This window comes from Lampetra fluviatilis, chromosome 11 (assembly GCF_964198595.1).
Source record: "Lampetra fluviatilis chromosome 11, kcLamFluv1.1, whole genome shotgun sequence".
In the NCBI taxonomy this organism is placed as follows: Eukaryota; Metazoa; Chordata; class Hyperoartia; order Petromyzontiformes; family Petromyzontidae; genus Lampetra; species Lampetra fluviatilis.
Window position 1 is genome coordinate 4,094,979 of NC_136285.1, and position 19,457 is coordinate 4,114,435.

At 45.0% G+C, this 19,457-nt stretch overlaps 1 protein-coding gene across 10 annotated transcripts in view; it reads left to right on the forward strand.

The window, feature by feature from the left end:
- The window catches only part of LOC144934736 (dynein axonemal heavy chain 3-like), an 864,594-nt gene that overhangs the window by 379,461 nt on the left and 465,676 nt on the right, over window positions 1-19,457 (forward strand). For all 10 annotated transcript variants that reach the window (XM_078860821.1, XM_078860816.1, XM_078860817.1 and 7 more), the window contains 2 exons: window positions 821-1,024; window positions 17,176-17,306. In XM_078860821.1, coding sequence (XP_078716947.1) covers window positions 821-1,024; window positions 17,176-17,306 — 335 coding nt within the window. The remainder of the gene's footprint in view (window positions 1-820; window positions 1,025-17,175; window positions 17,307-19,457) is intronic.

Sequence of the window (19,457 nt, forward strand, 5' to 3'; positions counted from 1 at the left end):
CTCCTTTATGAACGGAAAATTAATGACAAGCCATAGCAGTGCAACTGTGGGCATGTAACCTAAACAATGGGCCACATATTAAACCACTGTAATCTGCATTCCTTCGATGGAGAAGGAACAGCAAAACTACACAAACTTTTCGTTTGAAGCCCTCTCTTGGCTAGCAGACCTCGACATTAGCATTTAGCTCTTGAACATATTTGCCATGCGCAAGTCCCATTTAAGTGAAAAATAAAAATGTATTTGATGGGGTTTTGTCGATTCATTGGTAAACAGACTGTGACGGTGAGCTCACCACACTTGAGAACGTGGTTTAATCACAGGCACCTGCCTAAATTTGAGCGCAAGATCTCATCACCGTGGATTCAGTGATCTGACACGGACATTAACTCCCCGAGCCACCCAGCCACCCCAAACAGCAACATTAAAGTGGCAATCACGGTAAAATATTTTCATCTGTTACACACAATAAGTATATAAATAATATGCTGCCCTTTTTTCATTTCACTTCTGGACGAAGATCCTCACAAGGTCCATCACCATGCTGATCAGTGTGAGTTCGTGGAATAGAGTGCCCAGGATCAGTAAAGATGCTGATTCGCCTCTGATGTTTGCTGGAACTGGGAATGGCTGAGAGTGCAGTGTGCGAATCACTGCAGCCCTACTGAAGTCATAGCAACATAGAATTGTCACCGCTGGCTCAGGGCTGTATGCTCATTCGAGTAGGAAATCACTGTAAATTTAGTTTTGTGAGGTGAAGGCACGGGAGAGCGATCGTGCTTAGTCTCCGCCCGGCGCTGCCCCTTGGTGTCCTCCGCAGTGGCTGACGGAGCGCGCGCGGAAGCTGGCCACGGTCATCGGCGGCCACGCGGCTTCCGCCTCGGAGAGGTTCAACCGCGAGGTGTGCGCACGGTACGAGGCGGTGGTGGAGCGTGCCACAGGCCTGGCGGAGAGCACCTACGGCCTGGTGCAGCTGCAGGAGTACGTGGACAGCCTGCACACGGGCGAGCTGCAGCATCTCAAGGTACGCGCGCACGTGTGCGTACACGTGTGTCTGTGTGTGTGGTGCTGGGGAGCGGTGGGGTAGCGGTTAGCGCGCTCCGCTGCGAATGACCAACACTAGTGGCGATTATCTGAACCGGTCCTGGTCCTCCGCAAGGTCGACTCAGCCTCAGATTAGTACCTGCTACGATGTGTAAACATCGCCAATAGGGAGAAAAAGGCACCCGGACGTGGTGCTGGTCACCCACCCACTTGGGTTCCGTGACGATCTTCATAGGTGCTCGCTAACAGCATTTGCCCCAAAAGTCTGTTCATGCTATAGGGGGATCTGTGTCTTTGTGGTTGCATATCAAACAGCCAATGATTGGAACAAGGTCTCCCCGTGAGGTAATGGAGGATTTTACAACCGACATTCATGTTAATTAATTTTACATTTTGAATAATTCTGAACGCTTGTTATTGCGCACACGTGTTCGTCCAGTCCATCACGAATGCCACGCGTTGATCACACAGAGTAGGCTCTTTGAAACAACGCCATTTTAAGTCTGTCACAAAACGAGCTCACACTCGAGCATGGGATCCCAAACAACTGCCGACGGTAGCTGGTTCCAGGTGTCCGGGTCAGAGACCCCGGTGAAACCACGTTGGCCGTATGACCGCACAAGGTTTGCGCTGTGCGGGTAGCAGCAGCAGGATCAGCGTGGCCTGTGGATTGTAGACAGCATCGATTGGGGTCCGTTGAGGCTGAAAACTGTGCACTGCTAGGCAAGAGACGATGGAGTGGATTGGTGCAGACTCTCGGAGACAAGTAGGCATAGTTTGTAAACATGCCTATGTTTGATAGGTAGCCAATGTAATAATCTGGACGTGTGATAAGTTTTGCCACTTTAAATGTGATACGTTCATATTTTGTACATTGGTGTTTGCCACCGGACAACATTGCTCATTTAAGCTGTAATCAATAAACGTTAAACCATATATTATCCATTCGCATCAAGCAATTACACGTATTAGCCAGGGCTGGGTGATGCCTGCTAAAGGCCTCGGGCCATTCGAGTTTTGTTTATGCCGAACACTCTTCTGCTGTTGGCTTTTGGCTTTATTCAGCTCTAAAGTTTTAAACGTGATGTACAAATTGCAGAGCTACATCTCCATTCAAATTAACAAACGACTTAAATTGTGGCCCATAACCGGTAGTCGTGGATATAACACAAAGAGTAATGCCATGGCCCTAATTACCAAATTCAACTGTAGGATGTATCATAGTGCCACAGTATTGCGTTTCAACCGTTACGAAGCGGGAGATATATTTCTGGGGGGCCCTCAATATTCGAGCCCCCCGGCTGTGGTCGCAAAAGCTCCCCCCCTACCGCGTAAATCCAGCCATGCTCATAAATTGTTGTGGATTCCAGTGGTTTGTGCGTAAAGTATCAGCAGAGCGTGTACAGGGTGAGACATTGGTGATAAAGATTTTCACATATTCATAATGGTTCATCACATTTAATTCCATAATGGTTCATCATGTTTAATTTCGTATGTACGTTACCGTTATTCTCTGTGTCTCTCACATTAGTAACTTCAGGCGTATTTTCATAAATATTAATACATACGTGTGTGTGTGTGTGTTTCTAATGTATTTTCTTGGAACGGAGATTGCATTCTATTAAGTGTGTCTGTGTATCACCACCGCATACGGTGGAGTGTCTATGAAATATGTTCACGAATTGAAGGGCAATGCTCATGGTCCCTGAGTCGGGGCTCAGTCGGAAGACATTTTTCAAATTACAATTAGTGTATGATGATTGTATAAAACTTTCCAACGTTGAAATTTGACATTCGGTGAAATCTTAATCTCCGAAATATTATTTTACAAAAATTAACAGGGCAAACTACCTGAACCCAAAATCTGCAGGTCTTAAGCAAGCATCCAGAGAATCCACTATTCACATAAATTGTGGCTTCAAAAAGGTTGTATTGGCAAAAATGAGTGGACATTTTATCACCAAACCGAGATGGTGCTCATCTCTGTTGGCAACCCTGAGACAGTGGTAGAATTTCCACATTTTAGGCAACGGTGGCTACGCAAGCAGCCCATAATCCAGCACTGTGGAGGCAGTGAGGGTTGGTGGATCGCACACACGTGTTGCGAAACTTCCTTCCCATGGGGCATCCGAGGAGGAGCCATGCCCTGGCTCGCCCGGAGAAGGCAGTACAGCAAAACATGTGGACTCCACCAGAGCTCGGGCAATTGTTGTAGCTGACTCACCGTGTGACTGCCTTCCCGCTTGTCGACAGTTCCTCGCTCATCTCGGTCGTTGTCTCCGTGTGAGAGTTGGAGAACACTGTTTGGCGAGTAACAACATTCAAATGTTAACACCATTATTTATATTGCTCCCATGATAGAGCCAGTTTTTCCGTCAGAAAGCCACTGTTGATTTTCCCTCCAAGTCGTACTGATTTTATTAACCATGGTGGGATGTACATCATGGAATCTCCTTTGCCAGTACCAAAATATGATGATAGGTTTTTCCCTTTTTTTCTGGCAACAAACAGGTGTTAAGATGTTAACACACCAAACTGAAACCTTTTACAAGGGATCATGTCTGCATTAACCACAATGTTTGTGGTCAGAATGCAAACAAAAAACATACTCTGATAATATATGCATTGTCCTTGAAACTGATTGGTCCACACCAGAGACAGCTTTCTTTCGTCTCAAACGGTGTTAGACCAGAGGACGCTAAAGGGCGTACAGCCCAAAGACAACGCACTATCAGAGTAATGAGAGCTCGGGGTGAGCATCTACATCATGGGACCTCCTTGGCCAGTACCAACATATGATAATAGGTTTTCCCTTTTTTATATATATATATTATCAGAGTATGTTTTGTGTTTGCATTCTGACCACAAGCATTGTGGTTAATGCAGACATGATTCCTTGTTAAAGGTTTCAGTTCGGTGTTTTAACATCTTTACACCTGTTTTGTTGCCAGAAAAAAGGGGAAAAACCTATTATCATGGTGGGATGTTGGGTTGGGTGTTTACCGTGGCAGGGATATGTATTTTAATTTCAGTCAATTGCTCTAACTATTGCACAAGCTGGCCATTACCACGTGTTGATCTGCCTGATGGTTCCCAATTTTAATTAACCGAGTGAGTCACTGTGCAGATGAGCATGCTGCTCGTACAATCCATACAATCAATACTTTTGACAGACTCATTAAATGCTAAACAAAAGGCTGGTGCCGATATTACAATACCCTGCATGCGTGTTGTACTCCGATTAGCACGGTTGGCCAAGTGCGGTGCAAAAGAAGTTCAACATAAATGCGTACATACTGGACACCTTGCAGACTTGTGATAAGTGCTTGTGTACTTTTACTTCATAATCTGGACACGACTTGTAGAGATGCGTCGTCTCTTCTACACGTTTCCCTGACCCTCCTGCCCCTCAGCCGTGCTCTCAACTCGGTGTATCTCATTCATTTTGTTCATCGTCTGCGATTTCTTCTCGTACTTAATTCTACACAATGCGATTCACTTTGGCTGTTGTCGTTGTTGCTCTTCGCCAAACGGAACGGGGTCCTTCATTAGCGTTCGCTTCTGATCGTTGCGTCTCATCACAGAGATGCGTCGCGTGCATCTTGCCATGGTTCTCAGTCAGTGACCCTGTTTCCCCAATCCATATATATCGCACCCATCAGTATGCATTGGTTGGAGACTTCTTCCATCCAGGCACGCTGGCAGCATGCCAATGCGGCCGCTTAATACGTGCGAACGCATACCCCGCGAGCCTTGCGTATTGACCGCACATTGTATACACTCAGCGGCGCTTGAACGGGTGCAGAGATTGTGTGGGAGGGATGGTTCAATGACTGAGCACTGGCTCCTTATGCAGGAGGTTATGAGTTGGAATCCCAGCAAACATTCGTGAATATATCGTCGTGACAATCTAAATTGAACTGTCTCTGTCGATTCTATTTAAATCCTCCAAATCCACATATTTCAAATGCTATGTAAGGTCAATAGGTGAATGCAAGTCTTAAAATAACACCTGCTGGACTTTTTAAGGTTAAAGATTGTCTTCTCCATAAATAGCTTCAAAATAAACGGATGTAAGTGATCGCTTGACCCAGACGGCCTCCTTTACATTCTCTCCTCATTCCCTTTTCTCTCATGAATCATTGAACACAGTGAAAAATATGTTTCTTTTGATGTTTGTGATTTTGCAGTGCGTTATAATTCTCACTGCATTGCTATCGTTTTAAAATCAGCAATGCCGTGCTTAAACAAGCGATGTTCAAGCTCTGCTCCAGAGTTGGAGATTCCACACTGCTGTGGCAGGGACGGCTGCTGTTTACATTCGCATGATGTGAATCCGTAGAGCTCATCATCCCCACGGGGGACGTTGGGCTTTGTTGACCTGCGACTGGGATTAGTGCGCTGGGATTTTGAACAGATGAATTGCAGGCACCGCACTGATGGAGTGGTGTGGAAGCACGGGATGAAAACGCTTCAGCAGGGAGGTGTTAGCCAAGGGGACCTTTACCAAGATGCTGGGTTCAAACCAGGCAACTATCCATGATTAAACAAGGCTCTTCAAATGCAGGGAATTGGTGGTCTAGAACTGGTCACCAATGACTACACACACACAAAAACAACAAATCAATAATAATCATGTCACATTTATCCAGTAAAGCCTTGCTGAGCAACGGGACCCATTTCTGCAGTAGAATTTTGTGCAAAGGCTGTTTGGCCAATTCCATTCTAAAGAGTGTTATACATGTGTGAGGTAACTGTAGGACCCATAAAAAATCCATGCCTACAAATAAATCCAAGAGATAATACGATCGAAAGAGCCACACAGAATCAAAAATCTGTATTCTGTGATGCCATTTCTTGGCCACCTTGCAGCCCAACGGGCTGGTAGCATCACAGATCTATGTGAGCCACCAACCATTGGCTCCAAAGCACTGGGTTAGAGACGTGTGACACTAAATAACTTGAATGGGGCACCACGGTAGCGAGATGGTAACTACCTCGCCTGGTATACAGGAGGTCATGGGTTATATGGAGTTTGTGTGTTCTCCCCGTGGTTGCTTGGATTTTTCCCTCAAAATTTAGAAACGTGCATTTAGAGTATTTGGCCGCTCTAAATTTCCACGTGATAAGCAGCTTTGTTGAGCTCTAATTTGTGGCCAGGTCGCTTCTGAAACAGGAGCTAGATAGCTCGGTGGGCCTTACCTGATACAATACAAAAATAAATAACTCAATTTGTGGTATTGCAACTTCGAAGTTTCCAGATTTTAGTATGTTTACCAAGTAAAGAACATTATATGAAAGCCGTTTCCAAATGTGTGACAGCGTGTGCCGATAAGGTGCTTATTTAGGGCCTTCAAAAGTAGTTATGTCTCCGCAACTGGGGCTGTTCTCATCGCGAAATTTTCAAGCCGTCCAAAATGGACATACATCTCATGAAATGATGCCAAGAGCAAACTAAGATTTTTTTTAGAAGTGTTACCAAAACTGGCAGGCATTTAGAGATTCATGCCCCACCTCGTCGATGAATTGCCACAATACAGAGTGACAGTTACATTCAGGGGGTAGATTACTTATTTATGGTCTCGTTTTCATCACCTAATTTGCATTGTTTCTAAATAGAATTGATCTTGTTTACTGCAGTTTTATTGCCACTATTAGCATGTATGTTACTTCATTACGGAATTGGTATGCTAGTTTAACACGTATGCTTTCGCGACCAATATTATTCATAATTAAGGTTTTCGGGTTACATAATACATTGTCACGCACACATTTCAATGCACGTAACACGTGGGAAATAATTTACTTTAATTGGTAAAATAGATCAATTGTTACATGCCGAATAACTGGACCATCTCGAATAAAGCTAACGATTCCAGCAGAGGGATCGCAGAAAAAAATGCGGTAAATGTCACAGTTCTTTTAATATATTTGACTACTGTATATAGCAACCAGTTAATCAGCCTCATCCAAAACTCGGGCACTGGTCACCTGCGGTTTGTTGAAGTTCACACCCATGACGTTGAGTAACGCCAACGTGACCTTGTGCATCTGCAGATCGGGCTTTATTTTGGTGCTTATGAAACGCGGTACAAATATGCGACAAGATAAAACAGGAAGTGAGATACATCCACGATACCATTAATGTCCGGGGGCTTTGTGTGATTTGTTTTCCAGAGGGGAATTTCCCGGTTATTGAGCAGAGCCAAGCGAGCATCCCAATTAATCACCTGTTCTACACCTGCATCGCTGCTGGAGACACGACTTTTTTTTCTCACCACAGTTGCCACGGCCACAGAAGGGAATCGGCAAATTTGTGTCTCCTCGTTGTGGAAACAGGGGAGGCAGCAGGATAGGGGCAGCCAGCGCCAATAAAATTGTGCCGTCGATCAATAGCGCGTGCAAAGGCCTTTCTCGCCATGAAAAATTAATTTTTCTCTGTGATGGACTATTGAACAAAAAACCCGCATGTTGAGATTATGCCGGGGTGATCACATTAAAGGTTAGATACCAGCAGCTCTAGATGTGGCAATATTTCCTCCCACATCACTGCAGCGCCGGTTATTTGTGGCGTGTGGCTAGCTTCAATCTTGGCTATTTAATACATGAAACGTTTATGATTGGGATTGATCAAATTTCCATCAAAGCGTCTCCCCGCTCGAGTGAGTGCGGGGCGGCTTGAATCTCCGTCGGAGATCCTGAGCTCGCGAGGAAAGTTCCACGTTGACACGGCAGGAGCGTTAAGCGTATTTGGCTGCTATACATCTCCACGTGACAAGCCACTTCGTTGAGCTATCATTTGTGATAGCCAGGTCGCTTCTTAAAAAATAGCCATATATCTTCTTGGTTCTTTCGGTAAAGTCACGTAGTCTGACGCTGTCTCCCCGACAGACCTGGTCTTCACCTGAGGACGGCTGCTTGCGTTGTGACCGAAACGTCGTGAGAATTATTTATTATGTTTTATTTTATTATTTCCCTTCTACGTGACTTTACCGAAAGAACCAAGAACATGAATCCCTGCAGTCACGAAAGCTTTAAATCGAAATAGCTGTATAGCTCAGTGGACCTTACCTGGTAAAATAAAAATAGGTTAAAACACATTACTGTGTGACAAGATGGGATTTGTGAACATTTATATAAAATTATATTTGCACTGTACACAAATACTGCACTGGGTGTTGGCGGTTAATTGGTTAGGGTGGATATGGGACATACTGTACTGCCTAGCAAGTTAAGGAAATAAATTGCGTAGATAACGTTACGGATATTAATAAAAACAATAAAACATAATTACGAATAGAACGTGTCTCACAAATATGGAGCATTTGTGAGACATACGCTTGCAAGAGGCAGTACAGCAAGAAGGTTGTTGATCTGTGTATCATTTTAGTGTCATCTGGGTCATCTATGTGTCTATGTTGTGTCTCTCTCTCTGTGTCTCTGTGTTGTCTCTCTCTGCTTGTGTGTCTGTCTGTGTGTATCCGTGTCTGTGTTTTACCTCTCTCTCAAATTTAGTTATACCTGATGACGATTGCGTGTTGCAATCAATACGTCGTATTTTGTTATTTAATTTATTTTCTTTCTACGTGACTTTACCGAAAGAACCAAAGAGTAAAAACTAAAATGTTCTACAAAAGAAAGCAATTATCCAATCATTTCAAGCAACGTTCTTCTAACTTAGAATGATTCTTGAGACTCATTTAGGATTTACTGCGCAGTCGAATGAAGGGAGGAAAGAGGGAATAACAGCCTTGGCGTCCATCTTATTTGAAATGCTAATGGCGAGTGGAAGCATTGTTGCGTTGCGCCGGCATTCGGAAAGTCCGTGAGTTAAGATTCCAGACGAGGGTCGATTTAGTCCATTTCCTCGAAGGTGATTATTGTAAGGAGAGTACCTTTTTTTCTTTCTTTGGTGGGAAGTCGGAATTGTTTTGTCCCATTGAGAAACTAACTTCTGCCATCAAAGCGTTACAATTTTCATCACCGGCTCAGGTTCGCCAATGGAGATAAGCACCACTGAAGGCCATTGATTATGGGGTTTTTAAGCCTGTGCAGTAATGTAACAAGTGCTTTAATGCTGGGGTATGATAATGAGTAGAAAATTACTTTATTTTAAAATAAGGCACAGTAATAAGTACGAGCCTGTGTGCACTTTTTAATATCACTTTCTCAAAACTGTTTGACCTTTGCTCGGTCAAACATATTTTCTTATGAATTCATACTCAGTATGTCGCGCATATTTATCTGTGCGTGCGTATGTGTACATGTAATTTATTGCCGCTTCAGAGACTGTCATAAATAAAAAATGCGATAACTGAATTGTCTGTTAATTAATCTATGTGCTTCACAGGACTTTTTTTCTTCTGATGACTAAAAAAGACCCGCATATCGCCTTGAATAGCGAGGCTGTAGCTAAAGATACCATTATTACATTTACCTATTAAGAAACAAATTCCACTTTCTTTTTAAACACTCCCCTGTGTGGTTACTGTTAAAGAGAACTGTACGACCCACGGTAAAAAATATATATCTAACTTTGGATTTTCATTATTCGTACATTTACAGTTAATCAAAAATGTTGGCACGAGAAAAATTGAATTTCTTATCTCATTTTTTTAATTATTGATATAATTCCCACTTGATTAAATGTCAATTTAAAATGCAAAATGATTCCTTGTTGAAATTGCAAAATGGATCCAGTCTAGCACAGTAGCGGCACAGTGCTGACCTTTATATTGATGCACATCCACTACACATTTGTCCTATTCCACTTTTCATATTTTAAACTTCATCATCCAGCCACAATATATCCACTGTTGGATGAATGCCCGCTCCATGCTATGGCCATCCTTAATGGACTCGCAATGCCACAATCCATCTAGTTCTACTCTGCACTTGAGTTCATCTTGCCACTGCATCTCCTCACGTTTTGGCTACCATTCTGTCATGAGTCTCATCAATCCGCCAACACCCCTTCCTGCCACGATGTGTCCTGCTCAAGCCCACTTACTCTGTCATTCAATAAGTTGGCTCGAATGTGTTCCCTATTCCATGTGTTCTTTCCGTTGCATAGTGCAATTCAAAACGTGGATCTGGTAAATCGCCTGTCAACGTCCACACTTTGTATCCATACGCTCGAAATGTATTTCATATTAACGTGTAAATATGATATCCAGGCAGACGGCACTGTCGATTGAACGTTCAACTTGTGAGTTGGAAATCCCATGGAGCGGTTAACTCTACCCATCATATTCCTCTCGTTGATAACCGAATTATCACTTTGTAGGAAGACAGAAGTCGTTATCCTATTGTAATAGTTGCTTTTGCCATTGGAATGTGGAATTACCACCGCTGACTTAGAGGCCTAAGTGTGAGTTGACCGCTCAGCCAACTTCCCCATTCTGGCTAATTATAGCATCAACTGGAAACTTGGATTATTTTTAACACAAGCCAAGTTGAAATCATTGAGTCAATTAAATTTTGTGATCCTTTTATACCTCAATTTTATTACAGTTGTGTTTTAGCCATCATGCCATGAGATGAAGCTATTTCTACTTGGAACTCGCTCTGTCTCAAGTGAGCAGTGCATCCACTCGTGTTAGAGAATAGCCCGAGAACACATTGCCCCCTCAATAGACCTGTTATACAACACCCGATGGTGCAACCTTCACAGAATATAAATTTCATTAATTTAGCAGTTAAATGCCCCTGCGTCTCAGAACACTTTATGAAATGCTTGAAAGCAGCACGGCGTTGCTGTCAAATGGATATTCAGTTCAAAGTCATAGAATTTGCTTAATTTCTGAAAAGTAAACATTCATGTGTTTTGTTTTTCGTAAGCTTGATACAGCTGAGAATCTGGTTTAATAATGCGTGGCTGCCCAGATTTCAACCAAGGATTTCAATTGTCTTGGATTTCAATGATCCTGGATTGCAATGGTCCTTGATTTCAATGAACCTGGATTGTAATGGTCCTATATTTGAATGGTCCTGGATTTCAATGGTTCTGGATTTCAATGATCCTATATTTGAATGATCGTGGATTTCAATTGTCTTGGATTTCAATGGTCCTGGGTTTCAATGGTGTTGGATTGCAATGGTCCTGGATTTCTATGTTCCTAGATTTAATTGTCCTGGATTTAAATTGTCTTGGATTGCAATGGTCCTGGATTTCAATTAACCTGGATTGCAATGGTCCAGGATTTCAATGGTTCTGGATTTCAATGATCCTGGATTTAAATGGTCCTGGCTCATTGCTCTGAGCCCATGGGCCACTGGACACCGAAAAGTGATGGAATTATCTTTTAATTAAATTTCAGATTTTTTTTTCCTTCTACTTTCCTCAATCCCCCATGGGTAAATATGTATTGACTGTGATTACTAACTAAGTATGTATGCACAGGCAGTAAACCTCTTACATGTGAGGATTAGTGACATTTTTCTCGGTTTAAACCCATGTTTTATGAATACATGTAAAACTGCATAAACAAAAAAAACCCGTAGATTGAATAAAGCCGCCTTGTCATGGCGGCCTCTTCCTTTGATCTTCCTTTGATATTGTTTGGAAGCTGATGCAATATATTAACGAGGTTTCAATCTTCATGCATTTTAATGCTCTGCCATTCTTGTCCCCAGTTTTACAATTAAAACCTGGCTCATGAAATCAATTTCAGGGCTGGCATTTACATTTTCACAGTAAACACACACGCAATGGATTGTGGGAGTAATAGCAATCAAAGTTGTTGATCCGCTAATTCCTGCGGCTCTCTGAATGGTTAGGCTCTCAACAAGCCTCTTAATTTAATGATAATCTACCGTACCCTGTTAATCCACTGCTGGATGAAGGCCATACTTCATCTCGCTGGTCAGTGCAGGTTGGTAAAGAGGGGGTCCAGGACCAGTTAAGATGCCAGCAATGTTAGCCACGGTCACGAATCAAACTCAGCGCACTAGGCTCTATAAACGCAGCGCGTTAACCTTTGTGCCACCACTGCTCCTCCACTCCTCCTCAACGTAATGTAATAAATACACCGTGACACCACAATAATATACGATGATACTGATCGTTTAGCCATGATTACACAGCAGCTTAAATCGCTGTTGAGTAAACAGTAAACAGAGCATAGCATACATTAATGCGTGCCATATTAATTTCAATACGTGCAGGGACCCCTCTTCCAACCCCCCCTTCAGATAGGGGGAATTGTTTCAGGATTGTCTCAAATTATATATGAACCGTGTGAACCTTTATCATATTGTTTCATTGCTTCCTTCATACACGTCTGCTCTGTGAGAAAAAGTGAAAACTATCACCGTCATCTAAATGAACGAACTATTTATTTTTACTGCATTCCCGGCGTTCCTGTTGTACTGTCGCCACCATGTCGTGAGCCCAAGGCAGCATGTAACATTGTCGGACATGAGCTATGGTTAATCCTCCTACAGGAAGACGCACCTTGGATGTCAACTGTTGTTACTTTTATTACGTTATCAAAGAAATATTGATCCATGGCAATACATCTTGTGTGATTCCATAAATTGCAAAAGCCGCCGGTTTTCTTCTGTCAAAACACCTGGCCCATTACATGGTTTGACACCATTACTTGAGTTGTGCACTGTGATTGGTCAAAGGGCCACCACCTGGTGCTGTGGGTTAAACTCGAGGCTGTGGCCCAGTGTTGAGGCTGTGGGTCAGTGTTGGGGCTGTAGGTCATTGTTGAGGCTGCTAGGTCAAGGTTGGTTGGGGCTGTGGGTCAGTGTTAATGCTGTGGGTTAGTGTTGGTTGGGACTGTGGGTCAGTGTTAAGGCTGTGGGTTAGTGTTGGTTGGGACTGTGGGTCAGGGTTGAGGCTGTGGGTTAGTGTTGGTTGGGACTGTAGGTCAGTGTTGATGCTGTGGGTTAGTGTTGGTTGGAACTGTGGGTCAGTGTTGATGCTGTGGGTTAGTGTTGGTTTGGACTGTGGGGACAGTGTTCAGGCTATGGGTTAGTCTTGGTTTGGGTTGTAGGTCAGTGTTGATGCTGTGGGTTAGTGTTGGTTGGGGCGGTAGGTCAGTGTTGATGCTGTGGGTTAGTGTTGGTTGGGACTGTGGGTCAGTGTTGAGGCTTTGGGTTAGTGTTGGTTGGGACTGTGGATCAGTGTTCAGGCTGTGGGTTAGTGTTGGATGGGACTGTGGGTCAGTGTTGAGGCTGTGGGTTAGTGTTGGTTGGGACTGTAGGTCAGTGTTCAGGCTGTGGGTTAGTGTTGGTTTGGACTGTGGGTCAGTGTTCAGGCTGTGGGTTAGTGTTGAATGGGACTGTGGGTCAGTGTTGAGGCTGTGGGTTAGTGTTGGTTTGGACTGTGGGTCAGTGTTGATGCTGTGGGTTAGTGTTGGTTGGGGCTGTAGGTCAGTGTTGATGCTGTGGGTCAGAGTTGGGGCTGTGGGATAGTGTTCAGACTCTATGCTAGTGTTGGGGCTGTCGGACAATGTTGACGCTGCTTAGATACCTCACTCTGCAGCTGTGTGGTGCAGTCATAGCACTACACGGGTGGCAGGGATGGTGGAGTGATGTGGTACAAGAGGATGTGGAGCTGAGTGGATTTGCCGATGACTGGTACCAGCGGTGTCAAGATCGGCCTCTTTGGAGGAAGCTCGCGAAGGACGCTACTGGGCAGTTGGAGGCAGTCGCTCTCCAACAACAACGGAGGGCAGAGGAGCGACGCTCACAACAACGAGCGGAGCGCCAGGTGGCTAAAGCACAGCAAGTTGGCACAGTAGGGGGCACAGGTGGTGCATCGGCTACTCGTCTCAGTCAGTCGACCCGTGGCACCTGGGTCTGTCCCGTGACCTCCTGCCAGCAGGCGTTCGACACTTCACATGGCCTCAACGTGCACATAGCCTGGCACTAGCGCGAATGGCGGTTGTTGTTGGTGTATCCAATGTGCACTCGGATATCCCTCCGTCTACAAGTATGCTCATAGGATCACCATATGTATTTGAACTTCCTTCGCATCCTACGTGGCCAATCGTGCTCGTAATTCTGCGGACTTAACGCGATTGTAGCCCACTCATGTCACGAGATGGCACTATAATGGTGCACCTGAAATCCACACTTTTGACACTGCCACTCATGACTGAACCTTCAAACTCCCATCACACTTCTCAGTACACTTGGCCTCGACGGGCATTTAAAATAAAAATAAAACAGCCGTTGTTATTTCCTCAGTTTGCTTCGGACTTCACACCGTCATCGTGGTCCTGAGGCTATGCAAGATTCTTAAAGTGTAAACGACACTGAGACTGACCACGTGTTTGCGTCACGCACTGCTCTCTAGTAATTCCTCGGCGTGCGGGTGGAGGAGGATCCTCATTGAATCGACACCGTTAGACGTAAGCAACAGCGGCATGTGGTGTCTCTCGCGTGAACGCGTTCCCTGCCAGGTGTTGCGGCGCTGCTGTACTCCACGGATGAAACAACGCTTTGATCATCTGTAACTGATGTCAATGGAATAATTGCCAAGTGATATATATATCTTTTTAGGTCCTGAAAAAAAATATGCGCGGAAATTTAAATTGGCCAGTGTCTGGTTTCGATATAAGTTTGATTTAATGCACGGCTCCACCATCAAGAGACCCGTTCACAGTAACAGACCTGCCTTCATTGTTTCTCTCCACACACAAACACGCACGCACGCCACTTTTAACGCAGGGCCTCAAAGCATTTACTGCCGCAGTCATGCATACAGAGCTGATGGAGTCAATAAAACGTATAATGCACCAAGCCGCACTGGTAGAAAGACCTGAGCCAATGTCACAAAATAACCCCGTAAAAAACATTGCCGCGTGCAACCACACGTGACGTCAAAATCATATACACACGTGACTTAACATCATTCGTTTAGCTCCGCTCACAAAAACCCGTTAAGTTGGGATTGGAACAATAAAGGACTGTCAGTCGCTCAAAGAGCACTCCACAAAGGTCACGGTGCTGGAGCCGCACTAAAAATAAGTCTTTCCCAAATAAGTTTCGTGCATGTGGTCCGAAGAAGAGACGTTAAAATGCGGATGGAGGCTTTTGGCACGTTGAACATCGTGAGTCGGGAAATCACAAAATCAAGTGGGTGGTGATAATCCAAGCCAGATCTTAAAGGTCAGAATCAAGATTTTATATGAATGTCTTGCCTTGGCTTGCAACAACCAATGGCTACCATTCTACCAAAAACGATGGCACAAAGTGATTTTTTTTTCTATGAATATTGGCAATGTTGTAATTGAGAATTGTTGACTATATTTTACTACTGTATCACTTGTTACTACTGTATCACTTGATACAGTAGTTTTGCTGTGACGGTGCCACCTGAAGACGGAAGCTTGTGTTGCCTCCGAAACGTCGTGATTAATTTATTTTTATTTTATTTTTTACCTACGTGACTTTACCAAAAAAAACAAAGAGTATGGACAGTTGCAGTCACGAAAACTTCAAATCTAGAATTAAGTTCAACATACACACATAGTAAGCAAATACATATCCAGTATATGAATACCCAACTCAAATAGGTTTTACTCACTCACAAAGCAAGCTAATTTGTTTAAGCCAAGATGCCCCCCCCCATCGTAGAATGAATTTTAAAAAGAGTCCATGACACGGGATACACGGTCCATCTCACTCTTGCTCAGAGCCCCATCAGCAAACCCTGCCCAGCTTCCGACTGCTGCAGAATGCAAAGTGTGTGTGGGTTGGGGCACACGAAGCGTCGCAGCTTCACGGAGCAGTCCAATAAAACTGGCCGTGCTGCGAGACGCGACGGGAACATGTCAGGCCGTTATCATAAACAAAATAGGCGTCATCATCATGATCAATACTGTTGATCCCATGACACCTTGCCATCACTTCCTTCCTTCGGGTGAGGTCCCCTCAGCTGCTGTAAAGTCGATACCTGCTGACATAGATAGAAGGGTCTGCACTTACTGTCTCACCATCACCACCACCACCACGTGATCATAGGTCTTCTCCTTGACTACCGACCTCTGAGTGCCACTCCAATGCCGGTCCCGGGGGACGCCCCCCCTCCGTACTGCTCACACGTCCCACCGATCGCGACCCACTCTTCCTGCCATGTTGCACGCCACACGTCCAGCTTGCTTACTCTGTCTTGCCGTGGAATTCCTGGAATCTTCTGCATACACCTCAATTCATAGGTCAGAAACTTATTTTTGTCACTTTGCTAGAGAGTGCAGCTCTATGGCCTACACACAGACACCCATCTCTGAACGCTAGACTTGACCTCCCTGCTCTGCCAAACTGATGCACGTAGTTCATCAAACACCTTCCACGCCAATGCACTGCATTCACATGACCCCTGCTCTATGTGCATTGCCACCTACATCCACAAATCATTCCACTCACTGCATGTGCATGTGCAAATGCATTTGCAAACTCCACCCCGATGAGTTATTTTTTAAAAACCCCATTGTCTTGTCTCACTACCAATAACTGCAAAGCACTGCAATGCCTCATCCAAGGTCCTCGCCACGAGCCTCAATCATCAACACCCCAAGTAGCGTACACAAAATATGAAGAAATACTCATGAGGCGCTGGTAAATATCACAATACTTTTGATAGGAAGCCGGGATTAGACACTCAGGAGCCTGTGTTGCATTCACGAATGATCACCACGCCTCTCCGTTGGGGCCCTTGGGCCATCCGTGCCTTTAACCTTGGTAACTTGTTTAGCGGGACCAGTTCTGCTGCGCTAAGTTCTCAACAGCGGCGTAGGTTCCGGCTCGCATGGAAACGGTTTGCTCGACCGATGAAAATGCGAGTGATCGCTGCCCTCTTCGGAACTTTAAAGGTGTAAATTGACGTTGCCGTCATGTTGTTGCCGTTTTCGCCGACGTTGCAATGCGCACGGCGCAACGACAGGCCGCGCCGTCTGTGAATAATTCATGAGCAAGCGAGGGGCTTGTTTCAATCTCCAAGCTGAAACGTGTTCTTGCCACTCCATGGTGCGGTGACAAAACTCGGAATTATTTCCGTGCCATGCAGCTGCAACGTTACACTCTCTATTATTTATTAATATAATCCTCCTCGTGAGGTGTGCGCACTGAACAGCAACGCCTTTTGAATGCTCCTCCGGTTTATGTTTTTGGCAGGAGAGGTTAGAGACCGCAGCTGACAACCTCCTTTTCTTGATGGACTACACGTACCTGTCAAAAGAGGACCTCATCCTGAATGGGAATACCTTCTCGTGGCCCGTGCGAATCCTGCCAATTATTCGCAACAGGTAAGAAGCGTTGTCTGTCGGCGTGTTCCGTGAATGTTACGAGCGATGACACTTGGCACACACGCTGTGAGCTCTAAAGTAGTCCCCCCCCCCTGGCTGTAGGGAAGCCGTGGATATGCTGTCATCCCTTAATCTGACTTTTAAATTCTCCACCATAAATTCCCAACGTGTTCCTCGCGTCTGTGGAGCATTCCCTCTCTCTTCGCCTCCCACGGCCCCCCACGAACCTCGAACTCTCTGTCGTCTGCCATCCACCACGTCCAAACCCGCTCTTCGCGTCCTACTTTTCAGATCTCACCTCGGACGTGTGTCTATCCTCACCACCAAGCATTGCTGGTCATTTCAAAATCCAGGTTGGCAATGCGTCTAATTTCCATCTCGAGCAACTTCCAAGTCACTCTTGAAATCTGTCGATCTCTCCCAACTCACTCCCGTGGCCACACTATCCACCTTGTCGGCTCCGGGAACAAGTTTATCACCACTATTTCACCCGTCACTTTTAGCAACGAACACTTTATAAATATCCCCTTTTCCCAACCTAAGCCACCTTAGGTTGAAATCTGTCTCCTTCACTTCTCTGCTGCCGCATTCTTTCTCTCAATTGCAACCCTTTTTTGGTCCTGAGATAGTGGTTAAAATGCCACTTTCCTCTGTTGGGAACCAGTCTCCTGAGTAAAAAAAAAAAATCACTGCTGAGATCCCACAAAATGATACTCATTTAAACACCCCATAAGGGGCGACCCCTAAGTGGGAGTTCAACTCGTTGCTTCCGATCGAGGTGGGCAAACTTCCGCAGCGCCAGCTGGCCTGGAATGATCGCACGGCAACCACGCACAAAGCCAGAGCAGCCACCGCTGCAGGTGCCTCGCTCGGCTGCCCCTCCTCGTTCACGTGCCTGGCTGTCATTTGTTTTTACACACTTAATATTCAATTCAATTTATGTAATAATGTGTCCATGATGTGCTTCATTTGATCATATATAAGTCAATCTTTCAACATCTATTTTAATGCGTCTCAGCTTCATACGTCATTTGTATCTTTATGCTAAATCCATTAGTTCTAAACGTGACATATCCCAGCGACTCTGTTTTTTTTTTAAAGATATCAATAGGATTATTTTGCCTCGACATTAAAATGTGTAAGGGCTCATTGAGCCGCATCACTGATAGGACGAGGGAGACCCGCGTAAGCGTAGCTGCGTCAGTGGGGTTATTACTGAGTGACAAAGAGACACTGCGACGGTGTGATGGTCAGCACACCGGACTTGCAATCCAGAGGTCACCACTTCTGGCCATTTTCACTGGCGCGACGGTTGAAACAATGGCGCATATTTCTAAAATCCCTCCCATCGCCTCCGTTCACCGCCGGGCAGTGTGAATTAGTACACCCCCCTCAATTGGTTTGGTCACGTGCGGTGGAATAAAATGTGGGTACCTTCAAGATGCCTGACCAGTGTGGAAGAGGAGGCCAAACACCCGTTTGGAGGGCTCTCTCGAGCTTCTGCCAGCAGTGGGGTGAGCAAGCAACTGCAGCCTTACCACACAGGGTTGTCAGTTTAATCAGGCCCGCCTTTAGCAATAAGATTGCGATTTATGTTAAAAGCCATGTGTGGGATTGTAACTTCAGCTGCATGCACATTGGATACGACGAGTGGCAAAACCACATTAATGCTATTGCCTGTGATACGGAGGATGATAAGTCACAGATCACAGGATGGAAACGCTGCTCAACTGCAGTGTTTGTTGAACATTGAACTTATTTCGCACCGTACGTGCTAATCGGATGTGCTAATTATGCAATGGGGGTACCCCCCCTCCCGCTTCATTGTGGATTTGATGAGTTCAGCAGTCACGTTTAGCTGCATTGTCGAGTGCTAATGGCACTGCACGTTAACGTTGTTCACGCAATTGCTTCAAGTTAAAAGTGGAGTGCCAGGAAAGTTTTGAGAATCTGCGAGTAAACAACGGGGCATTGCTCTTTGAGGTTTAACTCAGCAGCCACGGCTCACTGCACAAACCTCCCGGTGTAGTTAAACATTAGACTGCACAGTACAAAGTGAGAGACATTTTTTAACTAGAGGTTATGTGCCCTTAACGGTCAAAGGATAATAGATGTATCAACAAACCGTTTCCGCAAGTGTAACTAACCTTC